A 19,735-nucleotide genomic window follows, 5' to 3' on the forward strand; every position below is an offset into this window, starting at 1 on the left:
GGCCTGAGTTCAATCCCCTAGTTCCAAAAAAAAAAAAAAAAAAAAGACAAGAAAATTCACAAAGTCATTAACCAATTAAACACAGAAGTCAGCCCAACAAGTAAACAGAAACATCCAATGATAATATTCATGCTTCCAAAAAAAGTAATTTTAATAGTTTACATCTTAGATATTTGAAATAACCAATAGTCTCTCAGTATTTTTGCGAAATTTACTGTCTTTAGGATGACTATTTTACTCAAATATGATCTACCACCACACAAAATTTAAGGAAAATATGCCAACAATATGATTTTTAAAAATTCTAACCCTAATATAACAATTTCAAATAGGATTCTGTTAAGAGATATGACAAAAACATTCCTGTATCTAATTTCCATTTTTCTGATGTTTGGTTCTCAATTGTTTAGACTTATAAAATTTCTATACCTGATTTTAGTTGACTTGTTTTAAAAAAGATAAACTTTCAAGTTTTAATTATCCTTTGGTAATATGAAAGAGAAACAAAAAATAGCCTAGTGAGTAACAGTGAATGCAAAACCTAAAACAATGCAACCATAATTAGGGGTGGTTTTTTTTTTTTTAGTGTGTGTGCTGCCCCTTTCTTGTGTTTTAACTGAAACTCAACTGTGTTTTATAGTTGAACCCTAAGCACCAATGCATCTGAATAAAGTGTGACTTCAACTGCAAAACATTCAGCTGAAGTTTTATTTATTGAAGAGAGAAAGAGAAAGTAAATCAAGTCTCAATTCATATTCTTTTTTTCAGGAGATTGAACTCATGACACTGCTCTTGCCAAGCAAGCACTTTTTCTACCTAGCTATCTCCCTGGCCCTCATAGTCTTGAAATTTCTAAATTATACAATTATTTTGTAATACCATTTATTGATGTTATTTTTGTACCCTTCTGTCTCCATCTATGAACTGTTTCAATTCTTGAGTTGATATCTGAAGAAATCATTAACAGAAATAAAGCACTTCAAAGTACTTTATTAAACAGCAACATAAAAGTTAAATTTATGCTGATTAGGTTATTCTAAAACTTTTTCACTGATTTGCCTTGAAATTACAGTAGTTGGTACCCCATTATAGCTAATCTTCAAAAACCATGGTAAAAATTACTGAAATGTCCTAACTAAATTCAACTAATTTTGTCATACAAAGTAGAAATAAACTACATTTTTTTTGCGGGGGAGGGTTGTTTTTAAAATAACTTACTCCAATAGTAAGATGTTGTGTCAGGATACAGTTTCAAAAATTGTGTAACTTTAACATAAGGCGGGTAACTATGTCCCTTCTGTTCTGTCCAGGTCTCATATTCAAAGCCTCCCTCTGGTCTCAGAAGCCTTCTTTACCTGTGGGAAACATTTCACACAGCAAAGAAAGAATCTACTCAGACCTCGCTCCAAAACTCTGTGCATAGGAATGAGACAGTGCAGATTAGCTAAAAGAAACACCTGCGGCTTCAAGAATAGTCACAGAGAGCCATCAGATTTAATCAAATCAGTTCAAATTTGCCAGGGACTTCTCTCCCAGACCCATCCTAGAAAGCTAGACAGAGGAATCTGGGAACTACCAGGGCTCTTTGTCCATAAGGAATAAAGCTGGACAGAAACCAGTAGGGTGCTGATTTGCCCAAATAACTATTAGGAAGAGGCAGAACACTATGATTACAGCTCTGGCTTGGTGATCTAATGACTTGAAGTCAGGACGCTTTATTTGTGAAGCAAATGAGTTATAAAGTTCCTTTTGTGCTTTATTATGTCCTGATCATCTATATAAATGAAATAGTGACTAATCAGTGTATGAAATTTCTTTGGGTCTTACCCAAAAACAATAAAGGAGTGGATCAGATAAAGATACTGGATACATGTCTAGGGATTTCATCTTTACTATATAGTACTATTATGTAAACAGGATTTTTTTTTTTTTTTTAAATTTTAGGGAAGTATCTACAGGGTGTTCTGGGTCTCATTACTATATCAGACTCGTACTGATCCACCTGTTTACAGCCTGCCAAGAGCTCAATTGCTGTCTCAGCACATCCTGGGGGCGGGGCCAGCATGCCAAGCCCGGGGATCAAACCCCAGCTGTGCCTGCTTGCAGGCGCTTTAATCAGCTGAGCTATTTGGCCAGCCCTTAAATTGGAATTTTTGTCAACTAAATGTTAGACTGAATATATTTAACCACATTTGCTAGTATAGAAAAGAATGTGTATGATACTTTTAGAAATACTTTCATTTAGTTTACTCATTTCTAATTTGAGATATTTTTATTTTGGCCCAAAACAAATCTTCCAGCTCTTCAAAGAAAAAGGATTATTTTTTTAAAAGTGAAAGTTTTGAAAGTACTTTTTGATTATCAGTTTATTTTGCTCAACCAATAATCAAAATCAGACTTAAAACTTCATCCACAAAAGAATACACATCATTTATAGAAATTGACTACTTTCTAAAATTTCATTTTATTGAATGTTTTATCAGGGACTAAATTCTAATTTCAAATTTGTGGTTCTTTAGAAATGGTATACAGTTATGATAAAATCAAATATGAAAATATATGAAAAAATAACCAAAAGAGTGTACTATAAAATATACTAAAGTGAAATACTAAAGCCTTTCATAACTATCCTGATTCTTTGATGGTATCATAAGTACAGTATCATGAAACTGCTCTCCTAAATAAAATTCTAGCTTTTATTTATAAAGATACCATGAATGGACAAAGTGGTAGATCTGGCGTGGCATAAACACTTAGCATTTGACAGATGATAGGTGAATAGGATAGGTAGAAAGGGATGGGGGGGATGGATCAGGAGGGGTGCAACGGGGAGCAAAGGGGACAGGAAAACTGGAGAAATGAAACAACGTAGGAGGAGCCTGAGCAAGACACAGCCCTTGAAAAGCCTGGGAGGGCTACTGGTAGAAGGCTTTGGGAAGGGAGGTGCCACACGGGCTAGAACAGGGGTCCAGAGAAGAGCCAGGATGGGGAGGAGAAAGGGAGGTAGGTACAGCAGAAAGAAAAACAGGCAAGCAGGAAGGAAAGAGGGAAGAAAACAAAGGGCAATCAGAGAAAGAGGGTACCTAGCCAAGTACTTAGCATACTTGAAATTTATGCTACCCTGAACAAAAATAGTTTTATCATTTTAATATTCTCATTTAATTTCAACAAAAAGCATTTTATATGTTAATACAATTTATAGTATATATTTATCTGAATACATGATCGATAAATAAAAATAGAAGTTATTACCTATTTTATTATAACATTTTTAAAAACTCATCTTTCTGAATTTAGAATCACTGACATAGTATAATTAAGTTTTAAAGAATTTACTTAATGAGCACCAATAACTAAATACATTCAGTTGCTAGTGTGCACGTCTCCTCTAGCCACAGCAAGGACTCTACAATTCCTATGCCCCTTAGCAGCAAATCACAGTGAGGACTATTACCATCTCCCAGGACCACGTCAGGCTCTGGCTCTCTTACGGCTGTTTCCTTTTTCCAAGTGTGCATGCCTGGCAGAACTGCTACTTTCTTTTCTGTCATCCTTGTCTTTCATATTTGCTGACTTTTTCCTGTTGTCCTTGGATTTAGCACTTCTGTCTAGGTCCGGTTTCTCCTTCTCTCTGTCCTTCTTGCCCCTAGGAGACTCCTTCCGGGAGATGTCTGCATCAGCAATTTTCTTACCCTTCCGGTCATTCTCCTTGTCTGTCTTCCCCTTTTTTCTCTCTTCATTTTTATTCTCTTTCCTTGACATAAGTTTCTCCTTTTCCTTCTTGAGCTCTTCTTTACTGGGCTCTTTAATTTTCATGTTTTCCAATTAAAGGAAAAACAGGTTTACTGATGGCATCTCTTAATTTAGTTATTTAGTGGAAAAGTACTGACTTTTTAATCTATCTCCCCCACCACAGGAAATGTTCATCAAAAAAGAAAACTTCAATTCACCAGCTTTTAGGTTAGCCAATAAGAGATACAAACATCTCTAAAACATCAGTCACAAAAAATGTTATAAACTTGGCTTTTTTTTTCTTTTTTGGTTTCAAGTATGGTATGATTTGCCTCAATACATGGTTAACATGCAAAATTAAAGAGTCTACCCATTGGGGTAGCACTTTATACAATGTGTTAACTCACACTTTGGGACTGTAGCAGTGCAAAGAAAGGAATGCTAACAATACAATAAGCTTTTTGTAACTTGTTTTGGTACAAAGACAATTAAAATATTTAGCTTAAACAAAAAGTTCTGTCCTTATATTTGTATACTTTTATCTATAGTCTTTAAGAAAAATATGAATAAATAAAAGCTACATACCACTTAGCTATCTTAGCTAAGCAAGCAGAAAACAATTTCCATGCATATGAAAATTGAAAACCACTGTTTGTGTTACATAAAATGACAAACAAAAGTTAGTATTGTAAAATCAGTATTCCTTTAAAGGATGCTTTCTTAGTATTTTCTGGAGAGTCACACATGACAATAAATAGGTCTTAAATTTGCAGATCACAGTGAAAGGCTTACATGTTCATGTTTTGACCAAAAAATACCTACAAACAATATGCCAAGCAATTGAACAAAACATGTATTTTATACAGCAGTACCAAAACTTGAACATCAGAGGAGAGGGAGTCATTAAATGGAATATACATTTAATTCCAAACTTCACATGAGATACTGCTTTGCACTTGTTCTACATATAGCTTAATAAATCAGTTAAGCAGAAGACTTAAATTTAATTTTCATCATCTCTCATCAAGAAATCATGAGGCAAGGTGCTTATCGTATAAGATACCATTTAAGAAATGACCCAAAAAACCCACAATCTCCTAAATATAATAAAATGTGCAAGATGATTTTGTAAATCAAAATCATGCAAAATTCATTAGTACAAAGGTTATTCAAAACTGAGCACCATCTGTGTGGTGCTCACAAAAAGCGCCTCTGCACGGTGTCTCTCTAGACCAGCGACGATGAACCTTTCAGAGCTTCGACGATACTAACTGCTGCTACAGCACAGGTGCCAAAGGCCCACCGCCACTGTTCAACAAAAGCGTGATCAACTGGCAAAAATATCATGAAAGGTTTCTCTTACTAGCTGCATTTCATACTAAGCCACCTTGAAACTCTTCAAAAAATCTTTCTTAAAAATCTCCCCAAATTCCTGTAAGGAAGTAGAACAACAGCATGCCCAAAGCGTGTTAAGGCCTCATTCCCCTTCAGGGTTTGGAGAGACAGACAACAGCACTGCAGAAAAGTGAAGTGCCTGTACAATGTTAGGTCAGGCCTACACTGCATGCTTTTTAGAAACTTAAACATTTAATGTTTACTTTGCCTTTTAAATTAAAAAAAACTTTTATTGAACATTAATTTTATCATTTTTGACACAAAAAAGTAAAAATGTTTTATCATTATTTATGGCAAAAAATAAAATAATTCAATGGCAAAAGTGTTTTCTTCCTGGGAATTATTCTAGTGTGGAACTAGTGTAAAAAAAATTCCCTCCTCTTAAAATACAAGTCACAAAAATCTGCAGATCACAGTGAACGGCTTACATGTTCATATTGTTTTTTTTTTTTTTTCGGAACCAGGGATTGAACTCAGGCCCTTGCGCTTGCCAGGGAAGCACTTATTCCACTGAGCCATCTCCCCAGCTCCATGTTCATGTTTTGTCAAAAAAAAAAAAAGAAAGAAAGAAAAAGAAAAGAAAGAAACTACAAACAATATGCCAAGCACTTGAACAAGTTCATAGCCACGCGGGGCCAGCGAGATAGCTCAGCAGTCCAAAGAAGTAGGTGTAGGCAAGTTTAGGCAGCTGGGTCAATTTGCGGCACCACATGCTGCACCAGCCCTTCCCTCAGGAGGGCAGGCTTGAGCTGGCCAAAAAAGAAAAAAGTTCATAGCCATGCACTTCTTTCAGGCCCCTCTGGCTAAAGAACACAAAGCATTTGCACATCGGTCAGTTGTGTATAAGTAAAGCTGTAACACTGAACAATTAGCTTAGAAAATTTGAAAAGTAGAGTAGTTTTAATGAATTACCACAGTAAATTCGGAAGAACAATGCAGTGCTTCAGGTTACAAACTTTGTTTTACCACAAAGTACACATTTGACCACACTAGCTTTTACTGTGCTCTGAAACAGGATTAGAGTTTTTGGAGAAATAAAACCAATCATTGATGAATTTATATTTTATACAGCACTAATTCAAGAGGTCAAAACAAGGATAATTTGGGGTAGCAAGGTAAGAAGTGAATATACAAACACTCTAAATATGTATTATACTACTGTAAGCTTTTGATGTAAAAGCATGACAACACTGTGGTAACATGAAAATGAAATCAATTGTATGCTTCCAGTAGAAAATTTAATGAAGTTTTATAAAACAATTACTTAAAATGCTCACTCAAAATCAAAAAGGCAGTATTATTTAGCATTAGTAGCTGCACTCGCATTACCAATCCAGAAAACATCATGCGTTGTCAGGCACTAGACTTGTCTCAAGGCTAATTGGAAAAACAGAAAATACCTTTAGCCTTAGTTTTTCTCTTGGCTACCCCACCAGGTCCTTCTGTTGGCATTCACAAGATGAAAATAGGTTATAAAGACAAAAAACCGAGGGAATTCAAAAATAAGCATCTAGCACATATTAAAGATCAACGCTTTTATAAAACAAATGAACTTACTTAAATTCACCATTTTTAAAAATTCCCAGCCTTTTTCTATCATTCATGTATTGTTCTTAAGTCCTCAATTTAGCTGCTTGTAACAAATAGATGCACTGTAATCACCACGTGTGCCGGACCTTCACGAAATGCACTAGCAATGCACTCCACGAGAGACACCGCTGCTGCAGATGGCCGCCGCTGCCACAACAAAGACGGCAGCATATTTTGATAAAATGCAGAATCTTGCTGTTTGCATAAGCTTTTCTCTTTCCTATCACTTCAAACCTTTTGAAAATTATATGAGAATAATATGCAGAGGCACATAGTAATTTTTCACTCTAAAATCCTGCAACAGCTGTTTCCCACAAAAGTCTGACAAAGACTCTGGGAGTTTCTGACCCTCCAGTGAGCACCAGCCACACGCCTTTCAATGCATTCTCCTACCACCTGCCTGCAAGCAGCAGCTCCCTCAGTTTTCTACTTCTCAGCCACCAACATGGTGTTCTACATTCATGTATCCGCAAACTTTCTAAAACGGCATTCTAAGCCACCAATCCATTTCGTAAGGCAAGTCAGGTGGGAGGCATAGTCCTCAATCCTGAAGAGGTGCACCAGGAATAAAAAAGCTAAGGTCTTAAGATGATGCCAAAAGCAAGCCCTGTAAGCCTGGCTCTCTTGCTGCAAACTGCAGAACCCACTCTATATGTTTTGACACCACTCTCAAACTCTCACTTTTAATCTGAGGTATTTTCACATCTTTTATATTGTTCACATCAACCCTCATTCCTAATCTACTCATCATTCAGGGAAAACAAGTATGTCTTAGCACTGACAGGAGAAGAGGGGGGAACAAACACAAATAACTGCCTCCTGTGGCTATATTCTCCCAGTAACTTGATGGGTTCAGGCAGGCTAACCTGAACAGTACATATTTACACTTATTTTTCACAGACAAAATGGTTTCATTCCTAAACTTTTTCAAAACAGGATCTCACTTTGAGACACGGAACACTATCTTGGGCCATTCCCCACTAAAGTTTATGTCACACTACAACAGCAAATTTCATATAACACTAAGCATTAAATACATGGGCATTATTAAATATACAAAAATATATATAGCAGAAAGCATTAAACTGCTCTGCATGGCTGCCACCTCCAACTCCATGTTCTTGTCATGGCGGCCCTGTGCTCATTGAGGCTCCCGCCACCTGCACAGTCTGACCCAGATGGAGAGCACAACCCTCTGGTCAAAGCTCCTATCCAGCTTCACTCGAGTTAGTGGCACCTTGAAGGCAAGATGGACACATTGGTGGCCTTGTTGAAAATAAGATGTGTCTGAGATGGGCATGAACCTGGCTGACAATTTGGCCAGCTCCCCGTGGGAGGCTCGGAGATGATTTCTGCCTACCAGGATGCCTACCACATCAGGCTGGAGCTAGCTACAGACCAGTACTGCAGCTGAGCTCCTGAATACTAGTACCCACGCGCCTACAGTTGACTGATAGGGCATGAGTACCCAGCTGCCTGAAGTTACCGTCAGTGATTCTACCAACCAGGTGCCTGAGGTTGAGACCCATGGAAATCAGGCTGCCCATACTAGTTCATAAAATTATGAACCGGACTCCTATCCCGAAGAAAGATCCAGGCAGGGATCAAACATGAACCTCAGGAAAATCATCCTCCTGGTCTCTTTCTGCCCTAGAAGCTGGAAAAAGACCATGGGCTATTTGTCTTTTTTACTACTGCTATGTAAACTTTGCAAAACAATAAAACAAATGAACTGCCTTCTAGTACTGCTAGTGCCTCCCTCCCCTGTCCCTCCTGATGCTGCAAATCCTTTTCTTTATTAATGTATTCACTATAGCTTGGACTCATAGATCTTCCTATTTTCAGCTTCCCCAGTGCTGGGATTACAGGTGTGCACCAACAGGCCCAGTATGCTGGCTCAGCATGCCCCAGGGGCAGGGCGGGGCCAGAGTAGAATACCGGACTGGGAATCGAACCCTGGTCCCTGTGTTTCCCAAAGCAGTTGCTTAGTCCACTGAGCTATCTCACCACCCCTGCTGCATATTCTCTCAAGACAGATCAAGATTTTATCCACTAGAAACTAACCTCACAAAAATCAGACACTATTCCTTACACTTAACTGACATAGTCAAAAAAATTATACTAATGAAAAGGTTATCATTAATTTTGCCTCAAATAGATTAACATCAGATTACTGAAACACTTAAAATGAGTAACTTAACAGACTTCAGGTTTGGATAAAAATTCTTAAAATGATACGAATTTTCGATTTAAGCCACCTTTTTTTGGAACTTAAAATACACAGCCAATAATTTTTCAATATTTTAAGATAAAGAGATCAAACTAATAATTAAATTACAACAATCAGGTTCAGTCTCTGAGAGCACAGACAGGACAAACTCACAGCACTCGGAAAACGAAACTAAGGATCCACTGAGTAACAGTGAAGCAGGAACAATGTCAACAAAGTACAGGATTTACAAGTCCCAAGAGCCATTTTAGGCAGGAGTGCATGGACAGAGGGCAAAGCTATGGACGCCGACGGACTGACACTGCAGTGAGTTTCTTCATGCAGTGAGTTTCTTCACACTGGGTTTTGAAGTCACAGAAGAGACAGCCACACTGAGAAAACACAAGTGGAAAGAGATGACCACTGGAAGAAACTGTCCTCTGTAAATGTCTTTCTTTAGTTGTGCTGTAACAGCCGCCTCGATGTCCTGAATCCATTTAAAATGTTTACCTCTCATGGTCATTTTGACTTTGGGGAAGAGTCAGATCCAGTATCAGAGCCAGTGAACAAGGCAGGCAAAGATATGCTGCAATGTCTTTATGAGCCTGTTTTCCACTAGACAATGTCAACTGGGAAAACAAAAAACAAAAAACCTTCCAGAACTGCTTCAGAAAGTGGCCAGGACAATGAGACAAGTATGTGCTAAAGCAGTGGGGAGTACTTTAAGGGGTATTAAAGGTATGTGTCTTATGGTAATAATTTGTTAAAACAATTTAAACAATTACTATATCTTTATCACACCTCATATATTATGATTGACGAAGACCAAACATGCTAAATTACAGAAAGCTTGTTATGCACTTTGTAGACTTAGCGAGCTTCACATAAAAAGGATCAGGGTACCAAACATAGCATAAGTGTCAAGTAATCAAATTAAGAATAAAATTTATACACATATCTGCGTTTGACAGTTTTCTGAAAGTGCAAATATTCAAACAAGAAAACTATATTCCATATAAATGTTTATAAAAAAATTCAAAGCAGAAAAAATATTTTTCTGACATATTCAGATGCTACTGGGTAAAAAAGGAAAGTAATGCAATGGAGAAAAGAATCCAGTGCAAAACACAAATAAGCAAGGCCAACAGCGCTCCATTCTGTCCCACACATCTGCGAGCTCCCCACAGCTCCCCACAGGCTCCCCACAGGCTGAGCCAGACCCAGAAGTTAGTAAGGGCAGCACCAGGAGGACACGTCCACAGCTGACGCACCCACCACTGAGTCATCCAAAACATCCAAACTGAAAGTGTACAAACTGCTGTGTGCTGCGCCTTGCCTTATGGAGAACTCCAGATATCCTAATGTCAACAAACGAAAATGTACCCAAAGCCTCTAAAACAGTCACTGTAAGAGCCCAACACCATCACTGCTACACAGCATATTCCAGAGATTCTTAGGGTTTTCAAAACTGAAAAAGCATGAAGTAAATATAGTACGATTCAAAATTCCATGTCTATAAATACATTCAAGTATACCAAATACAACGTTGGCTTTTTAAAGTAACCTCTTAAGTTTGAAAGACAGGAACTAGGAAAACATTTCTACTGTGAACTAAAATTACAAAAGATGAATCTTACAAAACTAAGAATTATGCTTAAGCAAGTTATGATGACCAACTTTCATATTGTTTGGACCATAGACTGACAAATAATTTTATCCCCTTCCCCACACACCCACACAAAGCCTCAGGCAGAAGTTGAAGGAGGTCACAGAAGTCAGGGGTTCACTGGCTAGTTGTATTTAAACTTCATCAAAGCTGTTCGAATGAGCTGACTAGAGATGGTACAACATAAATGGCAAGCTATCACCTTGCATTCTTATTCTTTACTTGTGAAACTAAAGCATAATTAATTTCTGTATATAAAATGTGCATTAGTATCATGACAAAAAAAAAAAAAAACACAGGCTTGTGAAGTTAACTACATGTAAACATCTTTAATGTATTATTCACTTGTCATCAGTAAAACACCTTCTAAAGTTAGTAGTCATGGTACATTAAGAAGTATTTACTTTTCAAAATATTTCTCAGACATTTGGCTAAGTGAACTTTATTGAGAATAGGGCTTAAGATTGTCTTTAGACTTCAACCTGGTACTCTTTGATATTTTACAGAATTCAAAGTCAAAACAAGATCAGTATATAGGGACCAGGGAGAATAAGTGCTTCCCGGGCAAGTACAGGGCCTGAGCTCAATCCCCGGTTCCCCAAAAAAAAAAAAAAAAAAAAAAAAGGATCAGTAGTAGACAGAGTGAATTAACTTTCAAAAGGAACACTGTTCTCCTTCTTAGACGACAGGCTGACTGAAGTTCATACATATGTGAAAATCAGAAGCTTTTTACTGTCAGAAATATTAACAGAATGGTTAACTCATAAGTAATGAGGGCAGAAACAAACTGGAGTTTTAGTAGTCATTTAAGTTGTAGGAACTCACCATCCAATGACCAATATGAGCATCCCTATCTAAAAATACCTAGAGAATATTTGTTTACATTGTGGTAAGATTAGCAAGTTGGAAAATCTCCTGATACATGTAAATAATGGCTGAGCCGATAGAGTCCTGTATTTAGACTTCAGACATCTCTGTTCATGTTAACATTTTATAATTAAAAAACAATTTATCATATTACCCGCAGAACAAGTAATCCAACTACTTGAAAGTAAATTGGTTAAACATGGGAAAATAAGGAATATTATTTGATAATTAGAAATAATACCTAAGTAAAAATGTTCTAACATGCAAATATTTTCTAGGCTCAACCTCTCTGAGAAACCAAAGCTAAACAAAATTCTGGAAAAGTACAGAAATTTTAAAATATGAAACATCACTCCTTCAAAGAGTAGTGGTAACCAAAGATCTTAAGCCTTATTCCTTTCCAGTTGTGAGAGCCATACAAGGGAGTAAACAACTGAAAGAAATCTCACTTTAAGAAATAAATTTTATGTATAGCCAATATAATTGCTTTTTGTTTTATTAAAGCAAACTCATTTTGAAGAAATTGGCTGAAAGATGTTTTTAGGTTTTCTGATAGGAAAAGAAAATCATTCTCCTAACACTGAATGATCACTTCAATACATGTAATTTATAAATCTAAAAATCACATTATGCCTATGTGAAAATCAGTAACTAATAACTTAGTGAAGGAAAAAATAGAGAAAGACTTATTTAGGATGAATAATTTTAATATGTACAACATTATTTAAGATACATATTCACATTTTCACTCTTTCATAATATGCTTACTTAAAAAAATACAAATTACCTTCTCTGGATGTATACTTAGAAAGAAAATTTAAAATAAATTGTTTCATAAACAAAAATATTTAGACATACTAATATCTGAACTAAGTAACTTAACCACCCTAGAGCAAAAACATGGTGTATTATAAATTTCCAAAGCACCTTTTCACAGAATTTCACATTGAAATTTGTATGACTCTATCTGACAAGTCAGCTACCCTAAACAAATTACAGATCGAAAATATCATCCTTTTAAAGAACCATCATTTTATACACCAGACAAGTTTAAGATCAACAGAGAAGCATTCAACTTAGGGGTCATGCCAGAAATAATGTTATAAATCAAGCCCATTAAAATCAACATTGTTGGTTAGTAAGACAAGCATCGAAGGTTAAGCACAACACAATTTACTATTAATTTTCAAATTTGGGTCAGTGAATACAGGGGTTCAAACAAAATGATACAGAAACCAATTATACCACCAGGAACATCATTTTCAATATACTTTGCAGACAGCTACAAGAAGAAGGAATCCCACTTTCTTCAGGAGAAGTGAGGGCAGCAGAGCGAGAGCCTAACTGGGCGCGGCACACGGTGGACTTCTACTGTAAGGTCACAACTGCCCCACTGCACATTAAGCCCTGCACAAGCGAAGGAAAGGGGAAAAAAGAAGGCTGCTCCAGGTTTCATAAGCCATGTGACTGCAGTCCCTGAATCAAAGTTACTGGTTATGTAAATCCAAAATGACACAAGTCTTTCCCTGAACCCCTTCATTCTGTGACGTACCATCAACACCATCTGTGGCTTCGCTTTCTTCTTCTTCTTCTTCTAGCATTTCAAAGGGAGTCATTATATCATAGAGAAATGAGAGGAAACCATAAAACCAATCTGAACTTTCCTCTGCTAAAATATTAAGGACTTCCTCAAGAGAATCAATATTTTCATTACTGCCATCTTTGGTCAGGCCTACATAAGAATAAAGGAAAAGAGAGAGAAAGAAAATGAGAGCAGTTAGATGGAAAATCTGTTAGATGGAAAACCAGAAAGAGTGATTTCAAAAAGAATGTGCATCAGGGTCACAGAAGTTTACAGAAATGGCATCTTGGAAAGTAAGGAAATGACCTGGGCTGCACCCCTTGTGCCCGACTGTCAATCGTCCGTGCTACAAAGCCACACGGCTCCCCGCCAGCCAGGCCTCCCAGCTGCTGAGCAGGACTGCAGTTTCCCATTACAGACTCTGAAATTGGAAAACTGACACAACTGTTTCAGCCCAAATCAATAAATGTAATGGGAAGAAACAGAAGCTGTATCAGAGAAAAAGACACAAACTTCTGACAGTCTCCAGATGCACTAAATCACCACTCAGATATTAGTGAGAGTTGATGACACAGACATATATGTATTTCAATGAAATTCATCAACAACAGAAAGATAGGACCAAGGATTTAGCTCAGTGACACAAGCATCTGCCTGGCAAGTACAAGGTTCTGAGCTCAATTCCCAGTGCCAAAAAAAAAAAAGAAAGAAAAAAAGACACTCTTTTGCTCTTATCCTCAAACTCTTAAGATGTGGGGTAAACTTAGGAAACTCTGGAGCTACACTGGATCACTGGTTATGCCATCCACGAGTGGGCACCAATGCACTTGTATTATGGAATTTAAGACAAAACATTTAAATATTAAGACTATTAAAATGGGTTAGGTCTGTAATACACGGGCAACTGATTTGTGGTCCTTTGCTTGTAGTCAATAACAAGCATCAGGTATTAATAACTCACTCTGCCTAATTGTAGGAAATTGGGTCAAGGCCTCAGCTGGCACTTTTTAATGGAAACATCCTAAACCCCTTGCCCCTGCAGCACATGAAATTAGCTTCTTATGCAAAGACTGCCACTTCTATTATTTAAAAAGGGGCTGGGAAGGTGGCTTAGTAGAATAAGCACTTCCCTGGCAAGCTCAAGGGCCTGAGTTCAATCCCCAGTTCCATCAAAAAAAAAAAAAAAAAAAGATTCACTATTATTTAAACATTACTACCAAGAACAGACCCTCCTAATGAAAAGAAATCTAAGTGTCCATTACTACTTTTCCTATGAAGTGGCAGTGAGTAGGAAAGGTCTCTTGATGCTGATAAGTATCAAAATCTGCCAATAATGGATATATATATATATATATATATCCCATAATTTTGAGGAGAAAAACAGGGTAGGTACTATGGGCTGCTATACAGATGAACTTCCACAACCGAAGAGTATACGTAACCCCTCAATTCAGTCACTTCCAGGTTTGGCAACACACAATCTCTCCACAGCGCAATCAACATTGACATGCAAAGGTCACTGTGGCAGCTAATCTAGGTTTTAAAGATTATAGTGAATTTTCTCTGCTTTAGTCGATGAAAGAATTACAGTATGTCATTCTTCACATATTTGAAGAGAAAGACACAAATTGTAATTAGTATTTAACTTATTTTTTAACAAGCCCATAAAGTTTCTCACTGAACTTCAGAGCTGACAAATGCTTGAACAGGAGATCTAAATTTCCATCCAAGATTGTGGGAGAAGAAAAGTTTTTCCTTCTGTCTTAATACATTACAGCTAAATAGTTGGTAAAAATTATATCTTTCTCCATGTTCCAATTTATTACTAGTACTTCTAAGCATTACGTACAAAACATAAAACCATTCATTCTTCAGTATAACAGATTAAAATGTGCAACAAGCATGCAAACCATTTAAGCAAAACTTCTCAATTAGGCCACGGATATAGGAGCACAGAACCTGCCTGGCAAGCGCAAGGTCCCAAGTTTGATTCCTGATACTCTCACCCAAAAAAAAAAAACCCTGTTCGTTAAGCAACCTTTCTGTGGTTCTAAAGACAAAAGTCCTGGAGAATGACAAAGAAATCTGTGTGTATATAATACCTTCTTAGCCTATAAGAGCAGGCCCCCAGCAAAGAGCAGGGCATCAATGCCACTCTGCTCCAGCCTTGAGCTCACTCATGGTCCACCCAGTCTACGAACAGTTATCAAAGTTCTAAGAAGTGCAGGCTGGCTTCACGTTGTGCTCTAGCCATATCAGATATGGCACCAGCTAGGTGTGATGGGATGAAAGGACCAGTGGATCCTTAGGTGATGCTACTGTGAGCATTAAGTCCTTGGACCATTTCCTATTGGTTTTATGTGGGACACAAGTTTGCAAAGAATATATTTCCAAACAATGTAGTCACCAATAATCCAAACCAAAATCAAAGATACTTTTATTTCAGATTATTTGGCCACAGAAATAGGAAATAATGAAAGGAATGAGCTTAGTATATTTTCAAAATATACCAAAAGGGCTTTGGCTATAAATAATAAAATTAATGACAACTACTGATCATGGTTCATTCGCATATATTAAGTTCAAAGAAAAACCCAAACTTAAAATGATACAAAAATGTAAACATGAATATCTATATTTCCCCAAATTGATGATTTACAAATATACATTAAAAATATTCAGAAAAATATCTAATAAATAAATGGCACACCTGCAAAAGTTTACACTATTATATTTGCCATGCTAAGCTCTCTTCTCCTACCTTCCTCCCTCCCTGTATTCCTTCTACCTTAATCCAAAACCTGCATTATTCAAATTTAGCCTTAACCCTTCAAGTGCCACCCCAATGAACACAATGCCAGGAAGCCTATTCTCTGGAATAAATGCTCATCGTATTTGTGCCTTTATCTCTCCTCTCTGATCACACAGAAGCCACTGAAGTCTCTATTGGCCAAAACTTCACCAAGTTCTACCTTCAGAGTCACTTGCCAGTAACATAGGAGCTGCTAACCCATCACAATCTCACATGCTAGAGAAGGACTCTAATCGTCAGATCCATGTTTACGTTTCTATTGTACACAGAGAATTCACACAGCACAGGAACACAGCTATAGGTGAGACTGACAGCTCTCCTAAAGCCACAAGCTGGCTAGGAGCTAGTGCATGCCAACAGAAGAGCTCCCTTATCTTAGCCTTATTTTCTTTACTACTAAAATTATCAAAATGAACACTGCAAGTCACCAAATTTATTTCCATTTCCTAGTACAAAATTCTAAAAGGAACAAATTATGATTTATCTATACCATATGTGCTTATCTACAAACTGTAATCCTCAAAGTTACATTTACTTAATCTCTTAGGGTCAGTTAAAAATCTTAAAGGGAATAAACTTTTGAAATCTAAAATATGTTAAAATTCAAATTCTCAATCCGAAAAAAATCAATAAAATATAATAGATGAGAAAATTATTTCTAAAAATAAAAAAGAACTTGACCCACGTGAAGTTAATTTAAACTTCAGATTTAAAATTCTGAGTTTAAACTTAAACTCAGAATTCATTCCTTAAAGTAGTACTTTGGAGTAACACATCATTCACAGTAAGAAAATTACCATCACCCTGATATGTTATTTCATATAATTTTATTTATTTTACATGACTAAAATTATAGTCATCTGAGGATTTAATGTATGTACAGACATCCTCATTTAGATACAAAATGACAGATTTATAGTGAAAATGCCATTAAGTCAGGAAAGGAAATTTCATGGAAATTTTATAGCAAGCACCTTAAGTGGCAGAAATCAATTCCCATTAAATAGTAGAAGTAGTAAGAAAACAGACTATCGGGGCCGAAGAGATAGCTCAGTAGAATAAGTGCTTGCCTGGTAAGCACAAGGGCCTGAGTTCAATCAAAGAAGCTGTATTACATTAAATCACTAGTTTAGGTTTTAAAAATATTTTTCATATTTAGCATTTTTATCCTTAAAAATGAACTTTACATACAGAAGCAATTTAAATGGCTGTAGATATGGTATCTTTTTAGTTTTTAATGTTAGTAAAACATATAAAATAGTACTTCTATGAAGCTTTTGTGTTATTAGTCTAGTAAGATTAGAATATGATATGAAGTAATATCCATTATTATTCTAAATACTTTAATGTAAGATTTTAATACATATTATGCTACATACTAGAGTAAAGGAAGTGGTGCTATTTAAATGCCTGAATACAAAAAATAAAAATAAATAAATAAATGCCAGAATACATATTTCATCAAGCCAAATTACACAAAATTTGCAAATTAAAATCAGCACCATCCTTTCTAGGAAGGCAGCATTTTATCGAATAAGGATTTTTTTTTTTTTTTTTTTTCTCCAAATGCCTTCTGGGCAGGTTTGGCTGGCTTGAGTTGTGGGGCTCGAACCACAGCAACCTGAGCCTGACTGCTTTGTTGAAGCAGCCACTTAAAGAACTGAGCTAAGGGGCAGGCCTCCAAAGGCAGCATTTTAAAACAGATGAGGGACTACTACATCTTCATTACAGGAAAAATCTCAATAATAAGTCAAGACAGTTGTGATGATAAATAGAGTCCAAGATATCCAGAACAAGTTAACTTGGTCAAAAGACCATTAATTCATAGCTTAAAGTCAATTTCAAAATATGCATTGAACATTTTAAGATATTTACTATCATGTATTTATTTCAAAATACTGTAAACTGATAAAAGTCTTCAGAAATTTACATTTTCAAATGAAAGAGAATTACATTAAATGATGCTAAAAAAGGTTAAGATATATATATACAGCTCAGAACATGAAGTGCTTTAAATCTAAAAGCACAAATGAAATTGAAACATGAGTGTCTCACAGAGAAAAACATGTATTATCTAAACAAAAATGTAATGTATTAAATTGGGGAATTATTGCTCAGAAAATTTTCACAACTGAAATAAATTAAAAGCAGAAACACTCTTCTGATTCTAGTATTTTCCCATCACTAGCACAAAATAAAATGAGTACTTGCCTAGTAAAACTTTGGCATCATCCACATCAAAGTCTCCATCACCATCAGCATCGTAGACTCCCAATTTTCCTATAATAAGCAAGAAATGATAGATACAAAAACAAAAGGGAAGACACATTTAATATGAATTATTAAAGGCCCACACGTCAACCATAAATGTTATTGACAAAGGAAATCCTTTTTTTTTTTTAATCCTTCAAAGCAATACCATGCAAATATTTTAACCAGGAATCATAGGCAAGTCAATTAGAGTCAGAAAATGTTCACTTAACAAATTCTAAGACTGTGATATATTATTTTATTTAAGGGTTAAACAATACACTAACTGGTCTCATCACTTTTAAAGTACTATAATGTTATAATAGTGAAAGCAGTATAATTTATGTAAATAATAAAATTTATTACATTGTTAAAAATATTTTAGGTAACTGCTTTTTTTAAATGTATTTGGTTGTTGCAGGGTCTCACTACGCAGCTGGGACTCGCGGTGATTCTCCTGCTTTCAGCCTCCCCAGCGCTAGGATCACAGGTGTGCATGTGCCACTACCCCGAGACTCTGGCTGGCTCAGCCTGTCCTGGGGGCAGGGTTGGTGGGGCATTTGGTGCCGGGGATCAAAAAAAACAGATCCACTAAGAAAAGATCATCAAAAGAAGACAAAATAGATATTTTTAACATCTTGATGAATTCACATCAGGAGGACTAACTGTATTTAGCATTTTCACTGAGTTTAATACTGTCAATACCCTACAAGGCATTCTATAATCAACATGGCCCAAAAGCTAGCATTGGACAAGGGCTATGAAGAAACATCATAATGGGCAATAATTTTAAAACAATATTCATAAATTCAACATTAGTGTAAAAAAAACAACTAGCAATATTGTTTCCACTTCTTTAATTCAAAACACTTTAAAAGACTGCATAAAAGCAAACAAATTTGGCACAGAGCAGATATGACCCATGTTTATTTTCCCCATGTGGCTCTACTTAAAAAAAGTTAACATGCTATGCAGAAGTCTGACTTATCACACAAGCATTAAAAATGACAATCATGGAGAGATGAAAGTGTTCTTTCTTTCTTTCTTTCTTTCTTTCTTTCTTTCTTTCTTTCTTTCTTTTTTTTGGTCTTTTTTGTAATTGCTTTTTAGTTGAGGTTTATTTTTTGGTTTTGGTGCTGAGGACAAACCCAAGGCTTCAGCTTGCTAGGCAAGTGTTCCACTGCTCAGCTAAATGCCCAGTCCCATCTACTGTTAAGAAAATGAAAAGTGCTCATCTATGAGTCCAGACTGTACAAAGAATAGAGCTCAAATGACATTTAAACATTAGAAAATACCACCTTTGCTAACAAATTCACAAGGAGAAACTGGTCTTATTCACATTCATATTTTGTTAATAACCAGGAGAACAGTTGATCTTTGAGAGACTGATGCAAATGCACTTGAATACATTGCCAATAGCCTACCTTGAAGTACCTCTGACAAGTTATAACGGAAGTCCTTTGCTTTGGCTGCATGCATGTAAAAACATGAAAACTGTTACTTGTGTTTAACAGTACATTTTAAATGTCTCCTTCATGCATCCCCTAGCAATACAGCATTCAGTATAAGTCAGTGAAAGCAGAAAATCTACTCAGAAGTGTGCTTCGGAATTGTAAATTTGTTAATTAATCT

At 36.2% G+C, this 19,735-nt stretch overlaps 1 protein-coding gene across 17 annotated transcripts in view; it reads right to left on the reverse strand.

Moving 5' to 3' along the window:
* Asph (aspartate beta-hydroxylase) overlaps positions 1-19,735 on the reverse strand; it is a 263,046-nt gene that overhangs the window by 198,460 nt on the left and 44,851 nt on the right. For 7 of the 17 annotated variants that reach the window (XM_023702441.1, XM_023702439.1, XM_023702440.1 and 4 more), the window contains exons 3-6: positions 19,528-19,572; positions 18,065-18,133; positions 13,012-13,191; positions 6,528-6,569 (exon numbers count right to left, since the gene is read on the reverse strand). In XM_023702441.1, the coding sequence (XP_023558209.1) occupies positions 6,528-6,569; positions 13,012-13,191; positions 18,065-18,133; positions 19,528-19,572 (336 nt within the window). Of the gene's footprint in view, positions 1-3,222; positions 3,804-6,527; positions 6,570-12,873; positions 13,192-18,064; positions 18,134-19,527; positions 19,573-19,735 lie in introns of those variants that run through there. The other 10 variants (XM_023702449.1, XM_023702445.1, XM_023702446.1 and 7 more) reach the window with 9 other exon arrangements.

Source organism: Octodon degus, unplaced genomic scaffold (genome assembly GCF_000260255.1).
Source record: "Octodon degus isolate 3935 unplaced genomic scaffold, OctDeg1.0 scaffold00152, whole genome shotgun sequence".
Taxonomy (NCBI): Eukaryota; Metazoa; Chordata; class Mammalia; order Rodentia; family Octodontidae; genus Octodon; species Octodon degus.